Source organism: Sitophilus oryzae, unplaced genomic scaffold (assembly GCF_002938485.1).
Source record: "Sitophilus oryzae breed Bouriz unplaced genomic scaffold, Soryzae_2.0 scaffold_808_pilon_pilon, whole genome shotgun sequence".
NCBI lineage: Eukaryota > Metazoa > Arthropoda > Insecta > Coleoptera > Curculionidae > Sitophilus > Sitophilus oryzae.
Window position 1 is genome coordinate 88,249 of NW_022147426.1, and position 25,097 is coordinate 113,345.

A 25,097-nucleotide genomic window follows, 5' to 3' on the forward strand; every position below is an offset into this window, starting at 1 on the left:
TTTTCAAAGTTATCCAATTACATAGAAGCACGTTAAATTATTCATGTTTATATAGGGTGTCTTTAACACCTAGAATTGTTTTTTGTCATAAAATTGTCGAATATTTGACATTTTTCTTGACATTTTCTAGTAAATTTAAAAAATTAGATTTTCCGGAAATTTCTCAACGGTTTTCTCAACAAGCTTTGCAATGTTGCCACCTCCTATGTTACTCACATTCTGTATAGTCGAGAAAAAAACGTCACGTTAGCTTTTAAAATGATTATTAATGATCATTTTCTCGATTTTTGTTATAAAAATATTAAATTAAATATTTCTCTTTATTACAGGTTGCTTTTTATGAAATTTTGAACGGTCTATGGGTTAGGAACGGACTACAAATCAAGGGTCAAGCAATGACGTACATCCAGTGCAACTTCTGCAACTCCATGGTAGATGCGGACCTCTATCTTTTGCAGATCTGTTGTACCAGAGTTAACACTGACAGATTCATCAACATGGTTATCGACCAGTAAGTCATTTTTCATCAGTATATAGTTTTTACTTTACTATATTTTTTTCAAAATAGGTATAAAAAAAACCTAATTTTTTCTTTCAAGAAATTTTATGTATTTTTTTCAAAAATCGACAACTATAAAACTATGAACCCTTCCCGGACACAAAAGGGTAGAGAGAAACAAGCCCTATAACATAGGATACAACATTTTAATGAACAGTGCTTTCCATAAAATCAATAAAATGAACAATATACGAAATAATATACGTGTTCTGATTTCTTTCGAAAATCGGCAACTATGAAACTATGAACCCTTCCCGGACACAAGCGGTACATTGTGAGACAGGAAATTGTAGAAAGAAACAAGCCCTATAATATAAGATACAACATTTTAATGAACAGTGCTTTCCATAAAATCAATAAAATGAAATATATAAGAAATAATATACATGTACTGATTTCTTTCGAAAATCGACAACTATGAAACTATGAACCCTTCCCGGACACAAAAGGTACATTGTGAGACAGGAAATTGTAGAGAGAAACAAGCCCTATAACATAGGATACAACATTTTAATGAACAGTGCTTTCCATAAAATCAATAAAATGAAAAATATACGAAATAATATACATAAATGTATACATATTTTATGTATATGTATTAAGTATATATGTTTGTGTTTTCTTTCTAGATTCCACATTAAGGAATTTATGAATTTGGGACCGTTCAGATCACCACAAAACCCCCTTTTCAAGGGTGATCCTGATACGCCTATGCTGGAAAGCTGCCTAATGTTTTTAGCTACTTTGGTCAGCGTGAGGACCAACTTAGGTAAATTTAATTTTAAAATAAATCATTTTTTTACTGAAAATTTTCTTAATTTTGCCAGGTTTACCGGATACAGTTCTGAATAGATTAGAAATGGTAACTCTTCTGTGTATGGGTGACAAGACGCATTCACAATTAATGGAATTGATGCCTGAAAGGTACAGTATAGTTTGTAGGAATATCAACTATATTTTCAATATTTTACCTATAAAAAATATGCAAATATCAAACTGTAAATAAACAAACAGTTTGTGTACATTTTGCTTGTATATGTTGTCAAGAAAAATATACGTTTTATAACGAATCTAAAATTAAAAACGATGTATAGTCAAAAAGTATCGAATTGAAAAACCTTTTCACTAGTGAAATAAAAAGAGGGTTTCCATTTGAAAAAAAAATTATTTATGATAGTTTTTATGACAGGCAGTTTTTTTCGTCCAAAAATTTTAAATATTTTTCTTCTGAAAAACCGTTAATGTTAGATATAGAGAGTTCAATATCGCATTCATAAAATTTTACCGAGAATTTAATAATGTAATAAAAAATGGGGTACTCATTTAAAATAAGAAAGTTGCTGTGAACTTCCGGTATTTCCGGAAGTGCCGCCATATTGAAAATATTTTTAATCGATAGATCTCTTTGTGAAACAATGATGTGCAAAAAATCTCTAATCTAGATGTTGTAGTTCTCTGAAACCCTAACTGCATTGTATTGTGGTGAATATTGGTGTTTTATTTTGCTGTTGTAACACAAAAAAGTTCCAGTGGCAACTGTATATACATAGTCTCTGTCTTTCTCTTTGACATGTCTATGTTCTGTTTAGCAGCATACCGGATGTATGCTACTATACAGAACATAGAACTATTTTATTTTCTTCTTATTATATTTATTATCAATTAATTCCGCTTATACCAAATTTCTCAGGTGTGGAACTCAGAGTAGAGACTTCGAAGCTCTCTTAGCTGAATGTGCAGATTACAGGGCACCAGCTCTTGAAGCTAGCGGTAACATGCAACAAGGGATGTACGTACCAAAGGCCAGCGTGTGGGAGAACCATTACGACCCCATCCACGTACTGCTCAGGGCTGTGCACAGGCGAGACTTCCAAAACTCCATAGATAGATATACAGAATAGTAAGTCCTGACCTCTACAAAAAAAATAATACATTTATTTTCTTTTCTTCAATTAGTTGTAGGCAAAACAACAAACTGAAACCCGGTGTGATTCCCTGGCCACCTTTTAGAACACCGGCTAAAGTCGGCGACAATTACATCGATCCAAGACATATTTTAACGTGGAAGGTGTTCCATGCCATGGCTTTTGTTATTTTGTACAAAGCAGTGAAAGGCGTGGTCTCAGAACACGTGATGGCTCTTATAGTGTTCTTGCTCGAGCAGGCCGTCAACATGACCATAGATTTTAAGGACACGGTAAGTATTTGACGGCAATCCGATAAAAAATAGCATTTAGTTGGGATTAAAAGTGTTGAAATATATTACTATAACAGGGAAGTGACATTAAAGGGTCTGAAGCATAGACTAAAATAAAATATAGACTGAGCATCTCATTCATAAATAGCTGGAACATGCGGTCAGACACTGTCTTGTTATTGTTGTGTTATTGTTTTAGGTTATAACGAGTGCGACACGAGCGATAGATAGGTTGTCTCTATCGTAACGGTCGTTCCCTGACGACTCTGCCGAGAAACACAACACTGTCTTTCATTTCTCAAGTACACCTGAACTCTCCGTATCATGGCCGGGTAATTTTTTTATTTTAATGAAGCTATAATTAAATTAAAAATATGTCGTATTTAAACTTTTTTATATTTTATTAAGATTTAGGACAGGTTTTTTAAATAAAAGTTTAGACAAAACATCTTAGCGTCCAAAAAGGATAAAAATAATAAAATACACGCTATAGAAGAAATTTTATAATCGAAATTACGTAATTTTTGAAATTAATAATAAATTATTAATTTTAGTCAAACATTTACAACCCCTAATATTAATCAAAACAGGATCTATTCCACAGATATAATAGAATCGGCGACAGGGAGAGAAAAAAAAATATGATTGTTGTAATTTTTTTCTGGTTAAGTGATATCTTATTATGTAAATTAGAGAAAACATAAATCTGTTCCATTAAAGCAAGGAAGGTGATAGGAAGTGGATAAAATGAAAACTACATTTATTTAACTCGGTACTGTCTTTACTATACCGGGTACGTCCCAAAAGTGGCTCATACCCATAATGTTTTTATATTTTCAAATAAAAAAACAAGATTTAGTATGTTAGTATATGACATAAATTAGGATTCATTGACGCATTCAATTATTTTTGGTCACTTCCTGTTTCACCGGAAATGACTATAACTTTTAATTTTTAAACGGCACCCTCGGTATATTTCCACTTTATTCGATAGAAAATGACACTCTGAATAGAATGACATATCATATGTCAACTTTTGACATTTTCGCATATGGTTTAATTGTAACTGTAACACGGGGTTCATAACGACAATTTGACTCGAAATACCAAGTGTGTGGTATCAATATATTCATAAAAAAATGCTTTTTCCAAATATGCTAATGAGTCACCCTTGTTCCATTTGAAAAAATTGACATATGTATGATTAAAAATACGATTTGTACATCTTTTAACCGGCCTAGACAAGACACGAAACCCATTAGACGATCAAAACTATTTTTCCAAGGCTCCTTAATTAAAACTTAGTGTTTTTAACAACACCATGGCACCCTGGATTGAAATTTAAAATACGATTTGTTTTTAAGCGACAATGTCAAAAGTTGACATATGATATGTCATTATTCAGAGTGTCATTTTTTATCGAATAAAGTAGCAATATACCGAGGGTGCCTTTAAAAATCAAAAGATGTAATCATTTCGGTGAAACAGGAAGAGACCAAAAACAATTGAATACGTCAATAAATCCTAATTTATGTCATATACCTACTAACATACAAATCTGTTTTTTTTTGATCTGAAAAAATAAAAAAGTTATAGGGGGTGAGCCACTTTTGAGACGACCCGGTATATTAAAAAATATTGTTTCATAATGTAATATAATTTTAAAATTCTTGTATGTTATTTTAGATTCTGAAGATAATTTTAGAATAAACCGGAATATATTTTTAATAAAAACATTATTAATTATTAACAGGGTTATAATTATGATTTTGTGACAATGTAAGTAAGTAAATAATGTAACGTAAGAGAAAAAATTCAGATTTTACATTTTACTAAAATATTATCTAAATAAGCGCCTTTCTACAACAACGCCACTGACTCCTAATGGGTAAATTGAGAGTTGCCTACCGGTCGAAAGTCGTTTCAAGATTTAAATGGATTATTTCAGTCAAATTTCTTGCAAATTTGACACTGGCGAACCATATTTTATAGTTCTTGAACAGAAAAAGTCAATAATATAAACACTTAAGGACTACAAGCTAAGAAAATGCGTTAATACAGCCGGGGACATAGCGGCAACTAAGCATTACCGCACACGTGCGACGCGTACTACAAGGTAATAAATGAATGAATAGGCTCCCTCGCCTCTAATCGGTGTTGTCATATTGTAAAGAACTTATCCTTTTTAAACAGTATCCGACTTATAATTTAGTAGTATAAGGACTACTCAATACATCTATGGAATATTAAAACCTACTTTATTAAACTGTAGTATTAATATCTCAATATATGTGTATAACAAGAAAAAAAATATTGATAATATTAAAGACGTGACAACATAGGCTGGATGAGGAAGGCTCGGTCGACTGTACCCAGAAGTAAACATGTGTACAAATAAAATTGTTTGACCGCGTTGAGATGTAAATAGTGTAGTCTATATTTTATTTTAAGTCTATGGTCTGAAGTATTAATTCACACACATTCACGCTTCTGTCTATTAAAATAATACAATTATAAGCCGTTATAAGCCGTTATTCAACATGTACGGCCCCACGTTGGGCACCAAACATGATAGGGAAGTGAAAAAAAAGAGATTGATGCATTATTTCGCACATCTATCTATTAAAATATTAAAATTATAAAGGGTTATACATGTGATACGTATATACTATACCGGCAAGCGATCGTTGAATGTTGTATATGTCACATTACCAAAACATTGAGTATTTTTTTAATTCTTATTTTATGGATTGTATAGGTATATTTTTTCAATTTCAGTATTCGAAACTATGTTCACCAACACAATCCAACAAAAATCACCAGATTGTTGACGGAGACCTGTCAAATTGGTTCCAAACAGGTTACGTGTTTGACAACTTCAGAACAGTCATTCCCAAGGTCATATTTCCCACTACCGTGCCCAACATAGCTCCAACCCCCATAGTGTACAGTTCACCTGAAAGTGAGTTGAATGTATTTTAGTACCATACGATCGAAAAAAAACGGCGTCAAAGACGGCTGGGGAATAAAAATATTTTTCTCAAATTTTAAACTACAGCATTAGCAGCAGCAGTAGAGAGCCGTTTTTTTTTCGATCATATACGGTATTTTAGTATTTCTTTTTGTATTATCGTTGAATCAAGAAATAAAATAAAAGTGTTACACGAGAAAATCTAACTTTTCAAGGCGATTTAGGAGAGGATGAGCTGAATTCATCCGATTCAGATGACGTTGTGATGCCTGCCGAAGATGAAGCTTCACGCAGACCGAAGCCTTTGATGATTGAGCAACGGCGTCAGTCGGGAGATACGTCACGGAACGATTTGATGGACATGATACTGTATACAGGATCTTCAAATTCCGTCGGTAAGGTCATAAAGAGAATTAGTCAGTTTATTATTAATTAAGATACTTGCGTTATGTTATATATTTTATGATATATACTGTTTTCTTTATTTATTCAGATGAAGAACGAAGCGTTCCCGAGTCTCCTGTAGAAATAATTTCCGGTTGTTTGGCATTACCGTCTGCTCCGTCTACAGAACCCATGGAAGTGGATGATATGAGAGTGGCTCTACCTGGAATGAAAGCTTTAGCCAATCAACGTAAGTAACAAAGTATGCTGACAAATCTTAGATTTGTGAAAATCTCCCTTACTTAAATAATCTTTATGTTCTTTAATTCTAACATTTAAGGGTCTAGATGTTTCACCATTGTAAAATTTATCGCATTCACATGGTATTTGGTATATTACATTTTTTGTTTGTTGTTCTGTATTCATTGGTTTAGTATGTGATAAAATGGAACTAAGTGTATTTTCTGTTTTGAACTTTTAATAAGAAGACTAAGGAAGTAGCATAAAGATATCCATGTATTCATGCATGGTGGGCGGAAAAAGGACTCTAGGCTGGGGATCCTTGACAGTTCTGTTTGACGATTTATTTGACACATTTGAAATTTTTTGGATTTGTCAGTCTTTACGGAGCTTATTTTATGTTATTTATTATTTATTCTACTACTGATAGTTGTATAAAGGTAGTAAATCTAGTTGGAAATTGTGGCAGAACTTAAGTTAACAGTGACACTATCGCAATTTATCGAAAGACTCTAAAATAGTTGGTTGTGTAGCGTGCGGTAGATCTCGGCAAAAATCGAGTGAAATAATAGAACAACTTTTCGCTAGTAAGTGACTATATAATATACATACGTGTAGTAAACCGATCATTTATGAAATTCACTTAAATTAACTAATTATATATTTCTTCTTGCATTTTTGCTTTTATTTACTGCTTGTCAAAGATTAGATGTCAAAGAATTTAGATACGTCAATTTGATTTACCTGCTTCAGTAGCGTATCGGATGTTTGTGTTAATAAATAATTATTATAACTTATCTATTTTTATTAGAATTATATATTTTTGTAACAATTTTAATAACTACCAACATTTATTCACAACGTAAAATAAAACAACATATTATTGAGTCTACCCGACGTCTACCCTACATCATAGTTTTACATTTTTTAAATAGAATTAGAACGGCACTGATAAACCGGAATTCAAGTCGGCCATATTTGAGGCCCATCGCGGTGGACCTAAGATTTTTGATATGCTCCTTCCTTAGTCTTCTTATTCAAAGGTTTTGAAAGATGTTCGTATGTTATATTGTTTTCCTATATCCTTCTTATTTTTTCCGAAACGCCTCCTATGTATGGAAAAAAATATATAAAAAATCGTCTTTATTATTTTATTTACACAACGTTTCGGTCAGAAATATCACTGACCATTATCAAGTGTGAAGTAATAAGAAATGGTTTTTATCGAGAAGAACGTCTAGTTTAGTGAACTGTATCCGTTAAGGTTTATATTAAAAAAAATATTTGTTTTTTTTCCTGTTTAGTTACAACTGCCCTATCTAATTCTGACCACGCACCAGCGCCACAAGCCCTACCATCACCTGCTTACCTTCCGGCGTTGATGGCGGGCACGGAAATGGTCAAGTCCAAAGCAGGTAGTTGCATAATTCTCGAACAGACTTATACACGTCCGCGGTTCATTTGAACTAATTTTTAGGACCGAGCAAATTGCTGTCTGACCTGTTCCAAAGGAGGAGGGATCTATCGAAAACCAAAGCTTTGCCTTCGACGTCTCACGGGTTTAGGAAGAAAACCCCGTACAAGACGAGGAAATTGCCACCTGGGGTAAGTTTTATACAGGTTTTGCAAGAAATTACTCTACTATATTTGATATCAATTAGACTTTTAGTTACGTAATCGAGGGCGCGATTTTTAAATCCATTGTTGCCAACCATGGTCATATTCGGCGTCGTGCTGACTAACTGGAATTTAAATTTGGCGCTGGGGATTCAGGTGGTAGCTCTGCTATAAAAAATGTCAAGTTGCCGCGTTTATTTATTTATTTCCTGACGTTGTCATTCGTTTTGACACTTTAGTTTTGTATTGCGAGTTTTTGGTTTAAATCTTTGAATAAGAAGACTAAGGAAGCAGCATAATGCTATCTATGTATTCATGCATGGTGGGCGGAAAAAGCACTCTAGGGTGGGGATCCTTGACAGTTCTGTTTGACGATTCATTTGACACATTTGAATTTGATTTGAAATTTTCTGTATTTGTCAGTCTTTATGGAGCTTATGTTATGTATAAAGGTAGTAAATCTAGATGGAAATTGTGGCAGCACTTAAATTAACAGTGACACTATCGCGATTTATCGAAAAAGACTCTGAAATAGTTGGTTCTGTAGCGTGCGGTAGATCTCCGCAAAAATTGAGTGAAATAATGGAACAACTTTTCGCTAGTAAGTGACTATATAATATACATACGTGTAGTAAACCGATCATTTATGTAATTCACTTAAATTAACTAAATTATATATTTTTCTTGCATTTTAGCTTTTATTTATTACTTGTCAAAGAATTTAGATACGTTAATTTGACTTATCTGCTTCAGTAGCGTATCGGATGTTTGTGGTAATAAATACTTATTATAACTTATCTATTTTTATTAGAATTATATATTTTTATAACAATTTTAATAACTACCAACATTTATTCACAACGTAAAATAAAACAACAAATTATTGAGTCTACCCCACGTCTACTCTACATCATAGTTTTACATTTTTTAAATAAAATTAGAACGACACTGATAAACCGGAATATAAGTCGGCCATATTTGAGGCCAATCGCGGTGTACCTAAGATTTTTGATATGCTCCTTCCTTAGTCTTCTTATTCAAAGGTTTAAATAAATAGGGTTTTGATACTTTAAGCTTGAAAATGTTTACTAGCAGACCTTGCAATGGAACATTGTTCTTTTTAGAACCTCTTTTAGTGCGAAGTTTACAAGATAGCTTAATAGCCGTAAAAAACTCATCGCAACTCTATTAGAATATTTTGATCGGGAAAGCGGTAGCACAGATTATACAGATTATAAACTTTGTTTTTTCTTTATTGTTTTTCGTGGTTCCAATTTTCGGAATTGGGCACTAGTTAGGTTACTAGAGCACGCCCACTTATGGCCTCTAAAATTGTGCACAGCGCCTGACCGGTACAGTTATTAGAGAGATATCGGAAAACCGAATAGCGTCATACAGTATTTACGCGTACCTTATCATGGTTACGATATGCGCGAGTCAATTTTTAACGCAACACCCGCTAATAACGTTACCGCCTGACGTAATTTGCGGATTAATTATACCAAGCGCTATTTCTAAAAACGTTTGAAAATTGCTTAAATGGGCATGTGCGGGTATTTGACAACAGGGGCCGGCCGGCGAGATCTTTTATTTTAGGTTATGTTTGAATTGTTTTGAATTATTACTTTTTTTTTATTAGGTAATTTGATATTTAAGTAGCTGGGATTAGTTTTAATTAAATAAATATGGCCCAAAATATGGATTCCACCTCTTCCAATATTAAAGAACCTATAAAGAGGCTTAGGTTTACAGCAGATGACGACTTAGCCGTTCTAAGATTATTTGTTGCTCTAGACCCACTGGCAGACGTTGAACAATAAAGCACTGGAAATAAGCACTTTAGCCCTTTAGTTTTAAAATACCTAGTAAACAAAACAATTTCAAAGTTTTAAATTCAAAGTTAGGTTAAGTTTGAATAGCGGACGTGCCGTGAACAGAATTCTTTCCGATCCGATAACTATAAATGAAGAGAGTTAATACCACCTCACGTAAAGGAAATAACACCTGGCCTTATTAACGTCCATGCACGCTATTCGGTTTAGCGATATCTCTCTATTACGTTGTTTATTGTTATTTTACGCGAGTTTATTTTTGCGCACTGGAAATTTTACTCGTTTGCTCATCGTCATAAAAAAACAATTTTCGTACCACGAATTAGGGACAAGATTTTTATCTGTATACTTATAGGATACCTAATCTGTGGCGATAGTAATGGCTCGTTATGTCCCTTAAGTGCTGTTACGAAGGTGGGTTTTGTTGATGTAAATAATAACTGTTTATATATTTATAAATAATTTATTTGTGTTTCCTAAAATATTTTGATTAAAAGAAAATATGCAAAAGTGGGCAACGCTGTGCCGGTCAAGCTTAATGACGTGACCATAGACAAACTAACAAAAGCAAGACGCGTCAACGCTGTACTGCAAAACGGTAACAAGTTTGATAAGAGTTTATTACCGCGCTTGCGTCAACTGGCCTTTTAGACGAGGACGGTTTACTTATGGATTGTGTATTTTGTAGTAGCCTTTTAGACAAGGATGTTTAATTAAAAAGCGTTTATTAAAATCAAATAAATTTATTTCCATCGGTAAAATAAACAATAATTTCTGGACATAACAGATATAAAAACAAAAGTTAAATAAACGAAAACGTATTCCTCTTATTAAAATAACAAAAAAAATGATAAAAAAACAACAGTTATGGTAAACGAAATAAAAGCATTATTCTTCAAAAGGTACAAAAAAATGATTATGTATATTATAATATTAATAATAGGAACAACAAGAAACATCTTAAAAATATACAACTTTTTCAAATATAAAACAAAAACATAAACTTCACATTTTCACAAGAATTTGCAAAAATATTAACATTTCGAGTCTATTATAAAATATAAAGCACGAAAATTCAAATCATAAAAAGATTAAAAAGATAGAGATTCTTATAACTTACAGTCAATTTGTAGGACCTTCGTTTTGTCTACGTTAGCGATGTAATCACAATAATATGTATAATCACAGTAATTATTATGTTCTTCATAAATGTAAAATGTATTAAATTATTTGTTTTCGTTTTGTACGCTAATAAAATAATAGTAATAACCAAACAAAACGCAAAATCAGGAATTCAACAGTTCGTTCAAGGATGGTTCAAGGCAAAAACGTTTTTCGTTTTATTTAGGTTAGGTTTGACGAGTGCGACTGCGCGATGATTTCTGACTCAACTGGCCAGCGCAAAAACAATAATTCGACTTCCTCAATCCTTTGAAAAGTCTTGCTTTTGTTAGTTTGTCTATGGACGTGACTAAAAGTTTATTTGGTATTAACTGTATAACTAGTATAGAACTCCTTACAATCAAAGTCCTTCATAATAAAGAATAAATTACAGTGAGAGATATATTATTTCAGGAATTTCCTGAAGATCAGCCATCGATAGAAGTAAACGAAAGCATCATATCCTTGTTGTTAAAACTACACTCTCAACTGTCAGGAATACCTGACAGTTTCGACCCCGATGACGATGAGATCGATTATTTTGCTGCCGGAGATGATAAAGTAAGTCATTCGATTGAAAACCGTACGGTCGCGAAAAAAAATGCGTCACAGTAACCTTTGAAATGTTTTTTTATTGGAGAGGCTACCATGACGCCGTTTTTTTTTTCGTGGATCGCTCGTACTAGAAAAAAATAATTGTTTTAGGTACCATGCGGCGATGGTACGTTCTACGTGGGAAAATTGTTGAAGAAAATAGCGATGTCCGACTCGGGTTGTAACAGGTATATTCAAAAGACTAGAGGTCAGTTGTGGCCCTCGCAGGAAGAGAATGAGAAAGCGAAGAAAATGAGGGAGAATAGAGAGCGGGAAGAAAGACGGAGAAGAGCCAAAGAGAGACAGGTATAGTCTGTGAAACGAATAACTTTGAATTTGACAGTTCACGCGGGCTTTTCTAGTGTTAATTTTATTAGGTTAGCAACTTGCGGCCATGCTGACGCAATGCCGTCTCTAATAGAACAGCCTCGGAGCAAGATTTATGACGTCACGCTAGTTAGATACTGCGGATTAATAAATATGTTGTAGAATACATGGAAAACATAATTATTCCTCGTATTTTTGGTTTGTATTTTAAAATTATATAGTTTACATGAAATATACATAATATACAGTAATAATATATTATAGTAATAAATAATTTGGCAAATAAACTATGAACCATACAAATGCAGCAAATGTTTTACAATATGGCTGAAATCGTACTCCATAGTCAATGTAGATAGTTTTAGTGTTAAAAATAATAATTTTAAAAAATATGTGGTCCTCTTTTGACAAGTTTATATTAGTTTATTAATTACAGTAAACATTATGTGGTGTGTGGTGTGAATATTTGATATGTATTTTTTTGGATTATATTCGACACTATTTTTTTCATATGACACAACACTGATGAAGGCTATAATGTTAGCCGAAACGTTTTTTTAAACCAAATAAAAATAATGAAAAACCAAATGAAAACTTAATCAGCGTTTTTCCCGAACCTAAATCCCAAGAAAATCAAAAATTTTAGAATAATTTTACATATAAAATGATAGCGATCTTTATTTCGTGCCATCGCTGACGCCTTTTTTTCTATGATATTGTATTATTTGCAAATATAATTTTTTGAGCATTAATAAACAATACATGACTATTAGTAGATATTGAATGTTTTTTGTTAAATTAGATCGATTTTCAAACCCCAAAATTTAAAATATATAACATTTTACCCATTGTCTTATGTACCTACTTATTCATTATTTGTACATTGTAAAACATTTGCTGCATTTGTATGGTTCATAGTATATTTGTCAAAGTATTTATTACTGTGAATATGTACATATATTGTATTTATTAACTGTATATTATGTATATTTCATGTAAACTATATAATTTTTAAAATACAAACCAAAAATACGAGGAATAATTGTTTTCCATGTATTCTACAACATATTTATTAATCCGTAGTATCTAACTAGCGTGACGTCATAAATCTCGCTCCGAGGCTGTTCTATTAGAGACGGCATTGGTCTGATATTTAGAAATGTCAAAACCTGATGACATTTTACTTTTGACAAATATGACATTTCGTGTTGATTTTTGCAAGAAGAGGAAGAACTCTCACTTGTTATATTATTTTCCTTTTCTATTTCACTAAAGTAAAAAGAGTTACCTATCTGATTCGTTCAGGCACTCAATTAAAAAGAATATTAGCAACTTTTTTGACAGAGGGATTTTATATTTGCCATGTTGGTAAAAAATAACGGTCAAAATTCAAAGTTATTCATTTTATAGAATATATGTTGGTAACATACAGTGGGCAACAAAAAAAAATAAGTTTTTTATTGTTTAAAACAGCTTTTATTGTTTTAAACTCTGTTTAAACTACATTGTGTAGTGTAATATTTAAAACAAGTAATGGTATTTTAAACAACCCTGGTTAACAATATTATCAGATACCCTGTATAAAAATATGATTTTTTTCTGTAAAATAACTAAAAATTTTGGTTTATTGTACCTTTTTTGATGATTCCTGTATAGCCGTCTTGTACAGTAATAGATAATTATGTTCTTTAATTTGTTAAATAGCAAAAACTGATGGCGGAGTTCACCAAAAAGCAAAACGAGTTCTGGAAACGCGAACAGGAAAAAATGGAGACTGAAGAGAACGCGGAAAACATGGAGCACAGCGCGTTGCCTATCAGCAAACAAGAATACGACTGCGTTATATGTAACATAAGGTAATTATTAGAATCCTTTTTTTTTTGAAATTTGGTATTTTCGCTGTAAATAATACAGTTGAAACTGTTTTGTTGGGTATAGCTCGCCAAGTACTGAAGAAAAACCTATGGGTTTGGTAGCTTTAATTCAGGCTACCAGCGTTATAGGTCATAGAAGGCGGTACGGTCAGCCTGAAAGAGCCACATTGCCTACTTGTGATGACGAAAAAGAACAACTCAGGAAAGACGATATTTTGGCAGCGGAAATGGACAGAAGAGCTGAGGAATTCGACATGCATTTCAATCCGGTAAGCTAACTCACTAACTTCATTCTGTTTTTTTTTGTACCTAAGCATATATCAAACTATTAAATCCCTACACCCGATAATCTTTGTAGAATAATTATGCCATTCTGTTTCTATGAGTAAGACATGTACCGTATGATCGAGAAAAAAAACTGCGTCAAAGAAGGCTGGGGAATAACAATCGATGATAATTTTGACTAGGTTACTTTCTAGAAGTATGTAATTTACTAAAAATTGACATAAAACATGTCTAAAATTAGTATTAATCATAGAAAAATTAAAAAAAGTCAAATCTATTTCCAAAAGAATATTTTTCTCAAATTTTAAACTACACCATTCAAAAATAATTTTTGTTCGTTATATAAAAATATTTTATAACTCTTAAGACCAACTTGTTTAAGTACCATTAAAAAATAAGGAAGAGTAGGGCTTGACCTCTCCAAAATTATCATCGATTGTCATTTCCCAGCCTTCTTTGACGCCGTTTTCTAGAACAAGGTTAACTTTCACAAACTTTGTCTGCAATCCTACATCTACATCTACAGCTTTTGATTTTCATTCATTTTTCTCCTAGCAATCATGGTTTCTGTCCATCAACACTGGATGGGATGGAGGCGTGCACGTTCAAACTTGCGGGCACCACCTACATTTGGACTGTCTCAATTCGTATCTAACCTCGTTAAGATCGCAGCAGAGACAACAGTCTTTATCTCCAGAAAAGTGAGTTTTTTAATTTTTCTTAAGTGTCACTACTTAAATGTTAAGAAAAGCGTAAAATGTTTAACAATTAATAAAAACTTCAGGGTTTTTCTGGGGTGAAAATATATTACAATAATAAGGAAGTGAAATAAAAGAGTTTGAAATATTATTTCAGACATTTATGTATTAAAATTATACAATATTAAGTGGTTATACATGGGCGGCCCCACGTTGGGCGCCAAATATAATAAGATAGCGAAATAAACGAGATTTAAGTATCATTTCACACATCTGTCTAGTGAAATAATAAAATTATAACGGGATATATGCCTACTGTTGGATAGACAGGCCGGAATAGTATACTGGCAAGTGACTTAATTAAAATAGTGACAATTAAAATACTTGCACTTATTTTAAAGACATTTTGTAAACTTAAAACACAAATCTACAATATGTGAAAGAAGTAGGCGGTGGCAAAATTGCAAAGCCTCGACACACCATCAACAAATTTTAGGAGAATCAACCTGCGGCACTAAAAAGTTGTTTTGCTTGAATTTCTTCAAGAAACATTCTGTAGTTTGATTCTGTTTTTTTTTCCTAGTAAATTACCAGTAAAATATTCTATTTGAAATAACAGAATTGCGAACTAAGTTACTCAAAATTCTGGTATTTATTTATACTATGATGACTATAATAACTTTGTGTAGAAAATGTTTAAACATTAGATATTTGTATTTTTTTTTCAGGGGAGAATACTTGTGCCCCCTATGCAGACAACTAGCCAACTCATTCCTACCCCTGTCCCCCCAATACGGCGACAAATCCCAAATGGTGCGCGCACGCGCCAACGAAAGCATGGCCCAAGTGCTGGAGGAGATCAGCGAGTTTCTCAACGACAACGACCAGAAACCCGTGGTGTCCAATATGTCGGAGGCCATCGGCAAAGTGATGGAGGATATGTCGAACAGTACGCAGATCAAGGCGCTGTTCAAACCGAAGTACGACGTGCCCTTTCCCCAAAGCCTGTTCCTGTTCGTGACGTCGATCGCGCGGACGAATCTGGAGGTGGAGCTCATTCAGAGGGGCGGGTCTTTGGTGGTACCGTCGGGGGAACCGCCCAATCCATTGTTACCTAAGAGAGATTGCATAGGTAAGATGACTCGTACTGTTAACATTACGTCATCAGAATATTTGTCGAATATGCCTTTTTAGTTATCATATAAATATCTATAGGTCGTTTCGTACATTATCGAGAGATGTCGCTTCGTTAGATATCGTTTCGTTATGACATTTTAGTAACGATATTGTGTATCATTGATTTTCAGTTCCTTTACTGCACGTATTAGCTGTCCACGCCAGGGTGGCCAAAGGCATGGCCAGGTGGCCCTCGTGGATGACCTTCAAGCAGTTGTGCGGGTTGCCGCCCAAGGATCCCGTTACGTCACTGGCTCCTATGGAAATGGAGGTTCCAGTGTTGCTGAAAGATCCCATAGCTTTATTGTTACAGTTTGTGTTATTGTTGCCCTTACATTTAGATCAAAGTAAGTATAATCCAGTGTTTTAGCATATTCTAGGTATGAAAAGCATGCCTTTGCTTTTGATTCAAATGAATACACCTTCGAAATAGTGTTACATATAATTTTTTCTCTCTTCATTTCCAGCCTATTTTACGACAACCGTCCAAATGCTATACAACCTCCTCTACTACCAGGTCGTGACACAAGTGTCGTGCGGCCTGACCGGCTCGGAACGAGCCAAGATCGTAGCGAACGCCTCGAGCGAGGCGATCAAGAATTTCTGTGATGCCTTAGGTTTAGTGAACGAGTGTCTGGGCCACACCGACCTCTACATGGACGACGACGACGAAACTGCTGGTGGATCAGCCGCGGAGGACGCCACTAGTGGCAAAACTTTGAACATAAATGCTCTGGAGCAGCAGGTTCAGAAGTTGTGCGTGCCTTTCCTGAGGATAGCGTCGTTGTTGAAGTTTCATATATACCAGCAGTCGTTGCCTGAAATCCGGACGCCACAGAGTGAATTCGTGCGTTTGGTGTATTATTTGGAGCTGGTCACGGAGTCGATGGACTGGGATTGTTTTAACTCTAGCGTAGCACTGAATTGGCCACAGGGTACCGATATGTATAGGTAAGATATGATGAAAAATCTGTGGTTCTGGCCATGAGACCCACGCCAAAATTTCGTGAGTTAACTTAGGGCCTACCAAAATTTTCGTAAATATTTGCAGGGCTGGTAGATCTCGATAAAAGAAACATATTTTCTCTTTACCGTTTTTCATAAAAGTCCAAAATAACCGAGTTATTTTAATTTGAAAATTTCCAAAAAATGATTTTTTGTTTAAATTTTGAGAACCACTGGATCTTTTCTGGGTTTTGTTTATTGTAAATTTAATCTACTACCCATGTTGCCATATTATCAAGAAAATATATTTTTTTAACTAAAAATAATTCCAAATTTTAAAAGAAAAATTCGTGAAAGAAACTTCATAGACGTGTTTCTTGGGTTGAAATATAATACCCTCAAAAATATTTGGCACAGACACTTTGATTCACTTGATATTATTTAAAATCCAAAAAATTTCAATAGAATATGATAAAAAAAAACCTAACCTAACAAAATTAATTTTTGATTTTAAAAAAATTGCGTTGGTGTGGTGCACTAGCAAAAATTGAAAAAAAAATCAAATTTGTTTATAATAATACTAAAATGTTTCTGGTAGGCCCTAGAATGTGATTAGTAATAATACCAGAAATATACCAGTATACCGGGTGCGTCTCAAAAGTGGCTCACCCCTATAACTTATTTTTCACATAAAAAACGAAATTTGGCATGTTAATATATGACACAAATTAAGACTGATCGACATATTTAATTGTTTTTGGTCACTTCCTGTTTAACCGGAAATGACTACAACTTTTGGTTTTTAAATAGTAACCTGTATTTTTTTACTTTATTCGATAGAGAATGACACTCTGAGTACAAGGACATACCATATGTCAAATTTGACATTTACGCTTTAAAAAAAATTGTATTTTAAATTTCAATCTAGAATACCATGGCTATGTTAAAAACACTCATTTTTAATCAAGGAGCCTTGGAAAAATAGATTTGATCGTCTAATGTTTTTCGTGTCTTGTCCTGACTGGTTAAAAGAGGCCCGAATTGTGTGTTTTTAATCATATGTCAATTTTTTCAAATGGAACAAAAGTGGCTCATTAGCATATTCGGAAAAAAACATTTTTTTACGAATAATTTGGTACCACACACTTGGTATTTCGAGTCAAATTGTCGTTATGAACCGCATGTTACAATTTCAAATAAATCATATGCGAAAATGTCAAAAGTTGACATGTGATATGTCATTCTATTCAGAGTGTCATTTTCTATCGAATAAAGTAAAAAAATACCGATGATGCCATTTAAAAATTAAAAGATGTCATTTTCGGTGAAACAGGAAATGACCAAAAACAATTGAATACGTCAGTCAATCCTAATTTACGAGGCATGTTTTTTAAGTAAGTACCGTTTTGCGATTCCGCCGCCGCAGCGCTACGGTCGGCGTTCCGCGCATGCGCGCTGGTTACCTACATCTCTTGTCTATGCACAGACGCCAGTACGGTCTGATTCTTCATTGTATATGTTGTTTATTGAGTGTTTAAGATGCCTCCGACAATCGTGAGCCCCGCCGATTGTGAAGTACTGGCTGTCATACGATTTCTTAGTGCTAAAGGCGTAAAACCGATCGATATTCATCGTGAGATCTGTGAAGTTCACGGACAAAACATTATGAGTGATGGAATGGTAAGGAAATGGGTGAGAGCATTTAAAGATGGCCGCACAAATGTGCATGATGAAGAACGGAGTGGGCGTCCTTCGGTCGTTAATGAAGATTTGGTGCAGAAAGTGGACAAAAAGGTGAAAGAAAACAGACGCTTTCAAATTTCATCATTGTGAGACTACTTTCCTCAATGTTCTCGTAGTGTTTTGTATCGCATTGTGACCGAGAACTTGAATTACCGGAAATTGTGTTTACGTTGGGTTCCGAAAATGTTGACGGATTTGCACAAAACCCAACGTTTAGGCAGTGCATTGACTTTCCTTGAGCAGTACCACAATGAAGGTGAAGATTTTTTAGACAAAATTGTTACTGATGACGAAACATGGGTGGCCTACGTCACACCAGAATCGAAACAACAGTCCATGGAATGGCGACATTCATCATCACCCAGAACAGTGAAGTTTAAGCAAACAATTTCTGCCCGGAAAATCATGTGCACAGTTTTTTGGGACAGAAAAGGAGTATTGCTAGTGAAGTTTTTGCCTCGCAATGAGACAATCAATGCAGCATCTTATTGTGAGATATTGAACAATCTGCGCCGTGCAATCCAAAACAAAAGACGTGGCAAGTTGAGTAAGGGTATTGTTTTGCTGCATGACAATGCCCGTCCACATGTGGCTAATCGGACCAAAGATCTCATCAAATCTTTTAATTGGGAAACTCTAGATCATCCTCCATACAGCCCTGATCTGGCGCCCAGTGACTACCATTTATTCCTGCACTTGAAATAACACCTTGGCGGTCAGCGTCTTCAAGACGATAACGAAGTCAAAACAGTTGTGATACAGTGGTTAACCAGTCAGGCGGCAGAATTTTATGAGGAGGGCATTGAAAAACTGGTGCCACGTTATGACAAGTGCCTCAATATTCACGGAAATTATGTAGAAAAGTAGATTAAGGTACAGGCTTTCATGTAAAAATAAAATTATTACGATATCTTTGCACGTTTTTTTTTAATTCCAAAACGGTACTTACTTAAAAAACATGCCGCGTATGTCATACACTAACAATATCTAAAAAAATAAAGTTATAGGGGACTCACCCGGTATATCAGGACTATATCTACAATATTTTCCTGATATATACTAGTATATTCCAGGTATTATACCGGGGTATTTACTATGCTATCGTCAGGAACTTAGTTTGTTCATCTAAATGTACAGGTATATACCCAGATTTTATTTATCTACTCGTTGGGTATTTACCCCCGCCCATCATTGATAATAATAATATATTTTTTTTTTAGGTTTTCTCCGCAATTATGGTGCAACGAATTCGCATCTTTTGTATCGAAAAGTCAAATAGCAGCTAGGAGTTTCTTAATAGATCAACATTCCGTGTGGCATCCTCCAAGACTTTTGGCCTTGCCTAGGGAATACGAAAAAATATTCACAGTAAGTAGTTTTATTTGATAGAATTTTACCGCCAACAGTTTTTTGAAAGTCTCCTTTATGTTAAATGTTTTTGCTGTGTTACCTGGTTTCTCTCATTTTTATTTCCAGTACTACCACGAGAGACCTTGCAGTCAATGTCACTCGGTAGCGCAAGAAACGAGTATATGCCTGCTCTGCGGCACCATAGTCTGTCTCAAACAGAACTGTTGTAAGCAGCAAAATGTCTGCGAGGCAGTGGCGCACGCGCAGGAGTGCGGCATGGGCACGGGAGTCTTTTTAGTCATAACCTCCACGTATATTATAGTTATCCGAGGACACAGGGCTTGTCTCTGGGGTTCCCTGTATTTGGATGATTTCGAAGAGGAAGATAGAGATTTGAAGTAAGTTTTTTTATTTGTTTTTTATTTCGAACACTGTCCTTTTGTGTTCATAAACATTTTTGATGTGAAAATTCTCTACGCGCGCTGTGAGTAAAAATTCAAGGCCGTGTCACACGAGCTAGCGAGACAGCCTGCGGCTTAGAAATAGTTATTTTACACGTAAAAAACTATTTTTTTAATTTATTACTTTTCAACATTTCAAATTACGCTTTTTTAAATCCTTCAATTTAATAGATGTTGGTAAGCAGTTTCACTTCGAATATGCACACACTTTTTTTTGTAAAAAACCTGTGCTATTTAGACCTAAAAATAAAAAATTACTTTAATAAAGGTAAACATTATTTATAGGAAACGATCCCTCGTCATGAATAGGAAACTTTTCTCCAAAACAATACTATGACTGATATACAGGGTGGTCCTAATTGTATTCCAGAAACTTCGGCAGCATATTCTAGAGATAAAAATAAGGACAAAAGTTCCCATAAATGTATATTATGAAATGCTTACTTTCGGAGATACAGGGTATAGAAGTTTCATTTTTACTTTGATTTTTTCCAAATTATTTCTGAAGTAACGTCAATACCTGGATGAAAGTTAATGTCTGGGAGTTATTTGACATGAGAAATCTGATTTTGATGTCAATATGACTCCTGCTTGTAGAGGGCGCCACCTACATATTTTTAACTGGTTCGAAGATTAATAGCTTTTCGTCCGTACCTGTATAAAACTACTGAGTGAAAAAATATACATTTCCGTGATTTTTTAGGTAAAAAATGTCTCTTGGTATCAATCGATACGAGCAACCGTTCTCAAGATATTTAGAATGGAAATAGTCAATACATCTCATTATTGACAAAAAATAAACATGTTGAGTAGATAGTTATTTTATTTAATTTTTTCTTGGCTTTAGGTCAGGTAAACAATGAGAAAAACGGTTTTTTTATAAATTCCATTGACGTTTACCTGCTAGGGTCTTTATCAAAATTTATTACTTGAAAGTAGATTTCGGCGCATTGTTTTAGTTTTTATTTTAATTTTTATTGTTTTCTTTCTACATTTTTATAACACTTAACACTATGTTGTAAAATCCATTTCAATGTGTATGTCTCTTTACAAAAATTGAGACGACTATATCGATATGTTTATGTTATGTGTGTGTTGATACCAATATTGGATTATTTTCTTCACTAGAATTTAGAATTTAGAATAAGTGGGAGGGGGGTTAATCTCTGCGACCTTAGAGATCTATTGTGTCCCCCTTTCTTGAGTTATAACTCATCATACATTCCCAGGACTTCCTACGGAGACCCGTGTCCTTCACAGTCGAGGAGCTACGACCCAGGCCGGGTAGACGAAACGGTAGCTTGTGTCGCCTGTTGGGTTTAGAGGTAGGAGGTAGGCTCCCTGACCCTTGGAGGAGGTGGTAGCTTGTATGCCACTTGCGGAGGATGGTCTCACGCAAGTGTCAGCCATCTCTCCTGTAGTTCTCTTTGGGTTTGGCCCTTGAACTTTCATTGTTACTGTTCCCAGTGTCGCTAGGGGTTTCCCCACAGCTTCACCGGTGATGTTTTTATTACTTTTATTATCAGATCTCATAGTGTTCCTATGAGTCGCTAGGGACAGTCGGTCCACTTCTACAGAGCCCCGCATGTAGAAGTAAGGGGTAAAATACAATGGGGTGCCCCCCGGTGCCCCAAGGTTGAGGCTGTCCGTAGCCCCGCCCGGTATCGTTATATGTCTTGGTGCAATTCCCTGGCCAGGACACTACAGTCAGGGACTGCAGTCAAGCAAGACACTACAGTCAAGCCAAGTGCTAGGGGGGATTCCCCCCAGCACCTGACCGGGAGCTTCCCCACCAACGACAAGGTCTTGCATCTCCTAGGGGAAGATTTTCTTCACTAAGAATGAAAATGATAAAAATGTAAAAAGAAAACAATAAAAATTAAAATAAAAACTAAAACAATGCGCCGAAATCTACTTTCAAGTAATAAATTTTGAAGCCAAGAAAAAATTAAATAAAATATATTTTGAGAGGTCAAAGAAAAGAATCAAAAAAACGTAGATAGTTATTTGATTGAAAGTATAAATTTGAGAACTTTTTCTTTTTTAAAATTAATCATCAATTTTTCTTCAAAAAAAATGACGATAAAACAGTTTCTGTTGAAGTTTTGGCACATAAACATTTCAAATTTATGATTTCACCCTAATAACTATTTAGTCAACATGTTTAATTTATGTCAATGATGACAAGTATTGATAATATCGATTCCAAATATCTCGAAAACCATTACTCGTCGCGATTTTTACCAAGTGACTTTTTTTACGTAAAAAACATCGTAAATGTATATTTTTTTACTCAATAGTTTTATACAGGTACGGACGAAAAGTTATTAGTATTAAAACCAGTTAAAAAATATGTAGGTGGCGCCCTCTACAAGTAAAAGTCATACTGATATCAAAACCAAATTTCTCATGTCAAAAAACTGTCAGATCCGAATTTTTATCCAAATATTGACGTTGCTTCAGAAATTATTTGGAAAAAATCGAAATAAAAATAATACTTCTACACCCCGTCTCTCCGAAAGTAAGCAATTTAGGACATACATTTATACGAACTTGCTTACATATTTTTATCTGTAGAATATTCCCAAGTAGCATTTTCACGACTTGCGACCACATGTTTACTAAACACAACGTTGGATTAGTTACAAAAAATAGTTAGCTCCCTACCTTGGGTATTAAAATAAATTTAAACGTTTTTATAACGTTGTGCCGACGTTGAACTAGTACTACAGCAAAGTAGAAGCTTCTGCGACGTCGAATAAACGTTGTCTTGTAACCTTTTTTGCTTAAGTGATCTTTAGGTGATTTGGACAACGTAGTTACAACGTTGGATAATATAGAGTTTTCCGACGTCAGTTTCAGGACCTATTCCAACGTTATGCAAACGTCGTCTGTTTTACTAATTCCAACGTTGTTTAGATTTCCTTATTCTTACGTTGGTAGGACGTAGAGTCACTACCTTTTTGCAACTGTATTGAACCATAACCTTAAATCTTAAATTTTCAATTCATTGTTCTGTTCAGTCAGACAGTTCAGTGCTGTTTTTGTTTTTATAAAAAAAAAACTTAATTAAAATGGGACATAAGAAAGGTACATATAAAACTAAATTTAAATATACATCGACATATATTACCGACACTTCCTCGTTTATTTAGATTATAGAGGGCGGCACAAGCTAGACTCTAGAATGACTAAATTAGGCAATCTTGCGACTAGTATACTACCTGTTAAGGCCGAACTGCGACTTTATTAGTCCAGTATGCGACTACTCGAACTACTCCATCTTAATCTCCAAAACAACAAAGTTAAAGCCGCCATGTTGTTAAATAAGAAAATGTTTCGTTCTTAAAATAGCAATTCCTGCTTTTTGAATACATTAACTTGAAATATTTGACCCTAAAAAATACGCGGAAACAATTTTTTCGAATGCGAATAAATTATTCTCATTTTACTAAAAAAAAAATTCAAGAAAATTTTTAAAACTTCTTTAATTTCAAGGCCCATTAGTATTTTTTAAAGTAGAAACAATACATTTATCAATAAAGTTGTTTGCGTTTAACTTTTTACCTTGGGTAACGAGTTACAGAGTCGGTTAAAGTGTTTCAATAATTATGATCTTCAAACATCCTCCACACTTAAATACTTTTGTTTTGTTTTCCTTCACTGCCATCTGACATATGTCTCTAACTAAATTATAAATATAATATTTTTACTATAATTATCCCAATTTAGGATAAAACGCGACTTAGACGCCATATTAGTTTTGTATTTCTGTGAATTAGGATTTTAACAACGTTGCAGTTTGTACTAAATTACGCTTCTTGCCAACGTCGGTATCCAACGTCGTTTCGACCCAAAAATTATTCTCCAAACTAGTGCAGACTAGGGTTGGCACGAGGTTGTGCCGACGTTGCGCCCCGACGTTTGGTCGCGTGACACAACGTTGTCCCGACGTCCAAATGCTGCTTGGGTTCTGCCGAAGTTTCCGGATTACAGTTCGGACCACCCGGTATACAACAAAACATTGTTTAATTTTGTCTTTTTTTCAGACGTGGCAAGCCGCTGTACTTGAGCAAGGACAGGTTCCAGTTGTTGGAGCAGCAATGGCTGGCGCACCGGTTCGACCACACGAAAAAAACCTGGGTACAGCACCGCAACGCCCTCTAAATACGAACCACACATACTACACACTAACACAGGAACGTTTTTCCATCAAAACTAGAGAGCAAATAAACCGTTCTTTTTGGAAAACGATGTAAACAATCTGATTTTTATTTGACTGTGATACGAGACGCGCGCGTATGGGCACGAATATATACGTAGTTGTTAAGCTGAATTCATATACGGATCGTCGACTAAAACGACTAAGGACTCGATATGGCCGACTTGATATCTTATTCTAAGATTCGGAGGTGTTTCCAGATCAATACACTTTACATTAAATCGATTATGAAGTAAAGAAGAAGGCGTTTAAAGTGGCTACCATGACGTCTTTTCTTCCTTAGTCTTTTTATTCGGTGATCTCAAATGTGTGAAGACAAACTATAGGTTCTAGAAACCGGAAATATATTTATAGGTAGCTCGGAATATTGATACAGTTCTATATATAAATATTATTATGAATTTGTTGTCTTTATATCTTTGGGAATTTTACCAAACGTCCTTCAAATTTTGTAGAGAAAA

At 34.4% G+C, this 25,097-nt stretch overlaps 1 protein-coding gene across 2 annotated transcripts; it reads left to right on the plus strand.

Annotated features, from left to right (window-relative positions):
* Positions 1-322: 322 nt before the first annotated feature.
* On the plus strand, positions 323-24,677 carry LOC115888783 (E3 ubiquitin-protein ligase Ubr3-like). 2 transcript variants are annotated; one of them, XM_030908623.1, is made up of 21 exons: positions 323-511; positions 1,189-1,328; positions 1,387-1,483; positions 2,250-2,459; positions 2,516-2,756; positions 5,535-5,718; positions 5,943-6,122; positions 6,221-6,361; positions 7,656-7,766; positions 7,829-7,956; positions 11,376-11,522; positions 11,667-11,861; positions 13,587-13,738; positions 13,821-14,025; positions 14,597-14,742; positions 15,468-15,871; positions 16,047-16,262; positions 16,383-16,866; positions 19,824-19,971; positions 20,080-20,351; positions 24,464-24,677. In XM_030908623.1, the coding sequence occupies exons 1-21, from the start codon at positions 396-398 to the stop codon at positions 24,579-24,581; spliced, it is 4,035 nt and encodes a 1,344-aa protein (XP_030764483.1). In that variant the 5' UTR covers positions 323-395; the 3' UTR covers positions 24,582-24,677. The 2 variants fall into 2 exon arrangements, with proteins under 2 accessions (XP_030764483.1, XP_030764484.1); XM_030908624.1 differs by having other exon boundaries at positions 5,952-6,122.
* Positions 24,678-25,097: the final 420 nt, after the last annotated feature.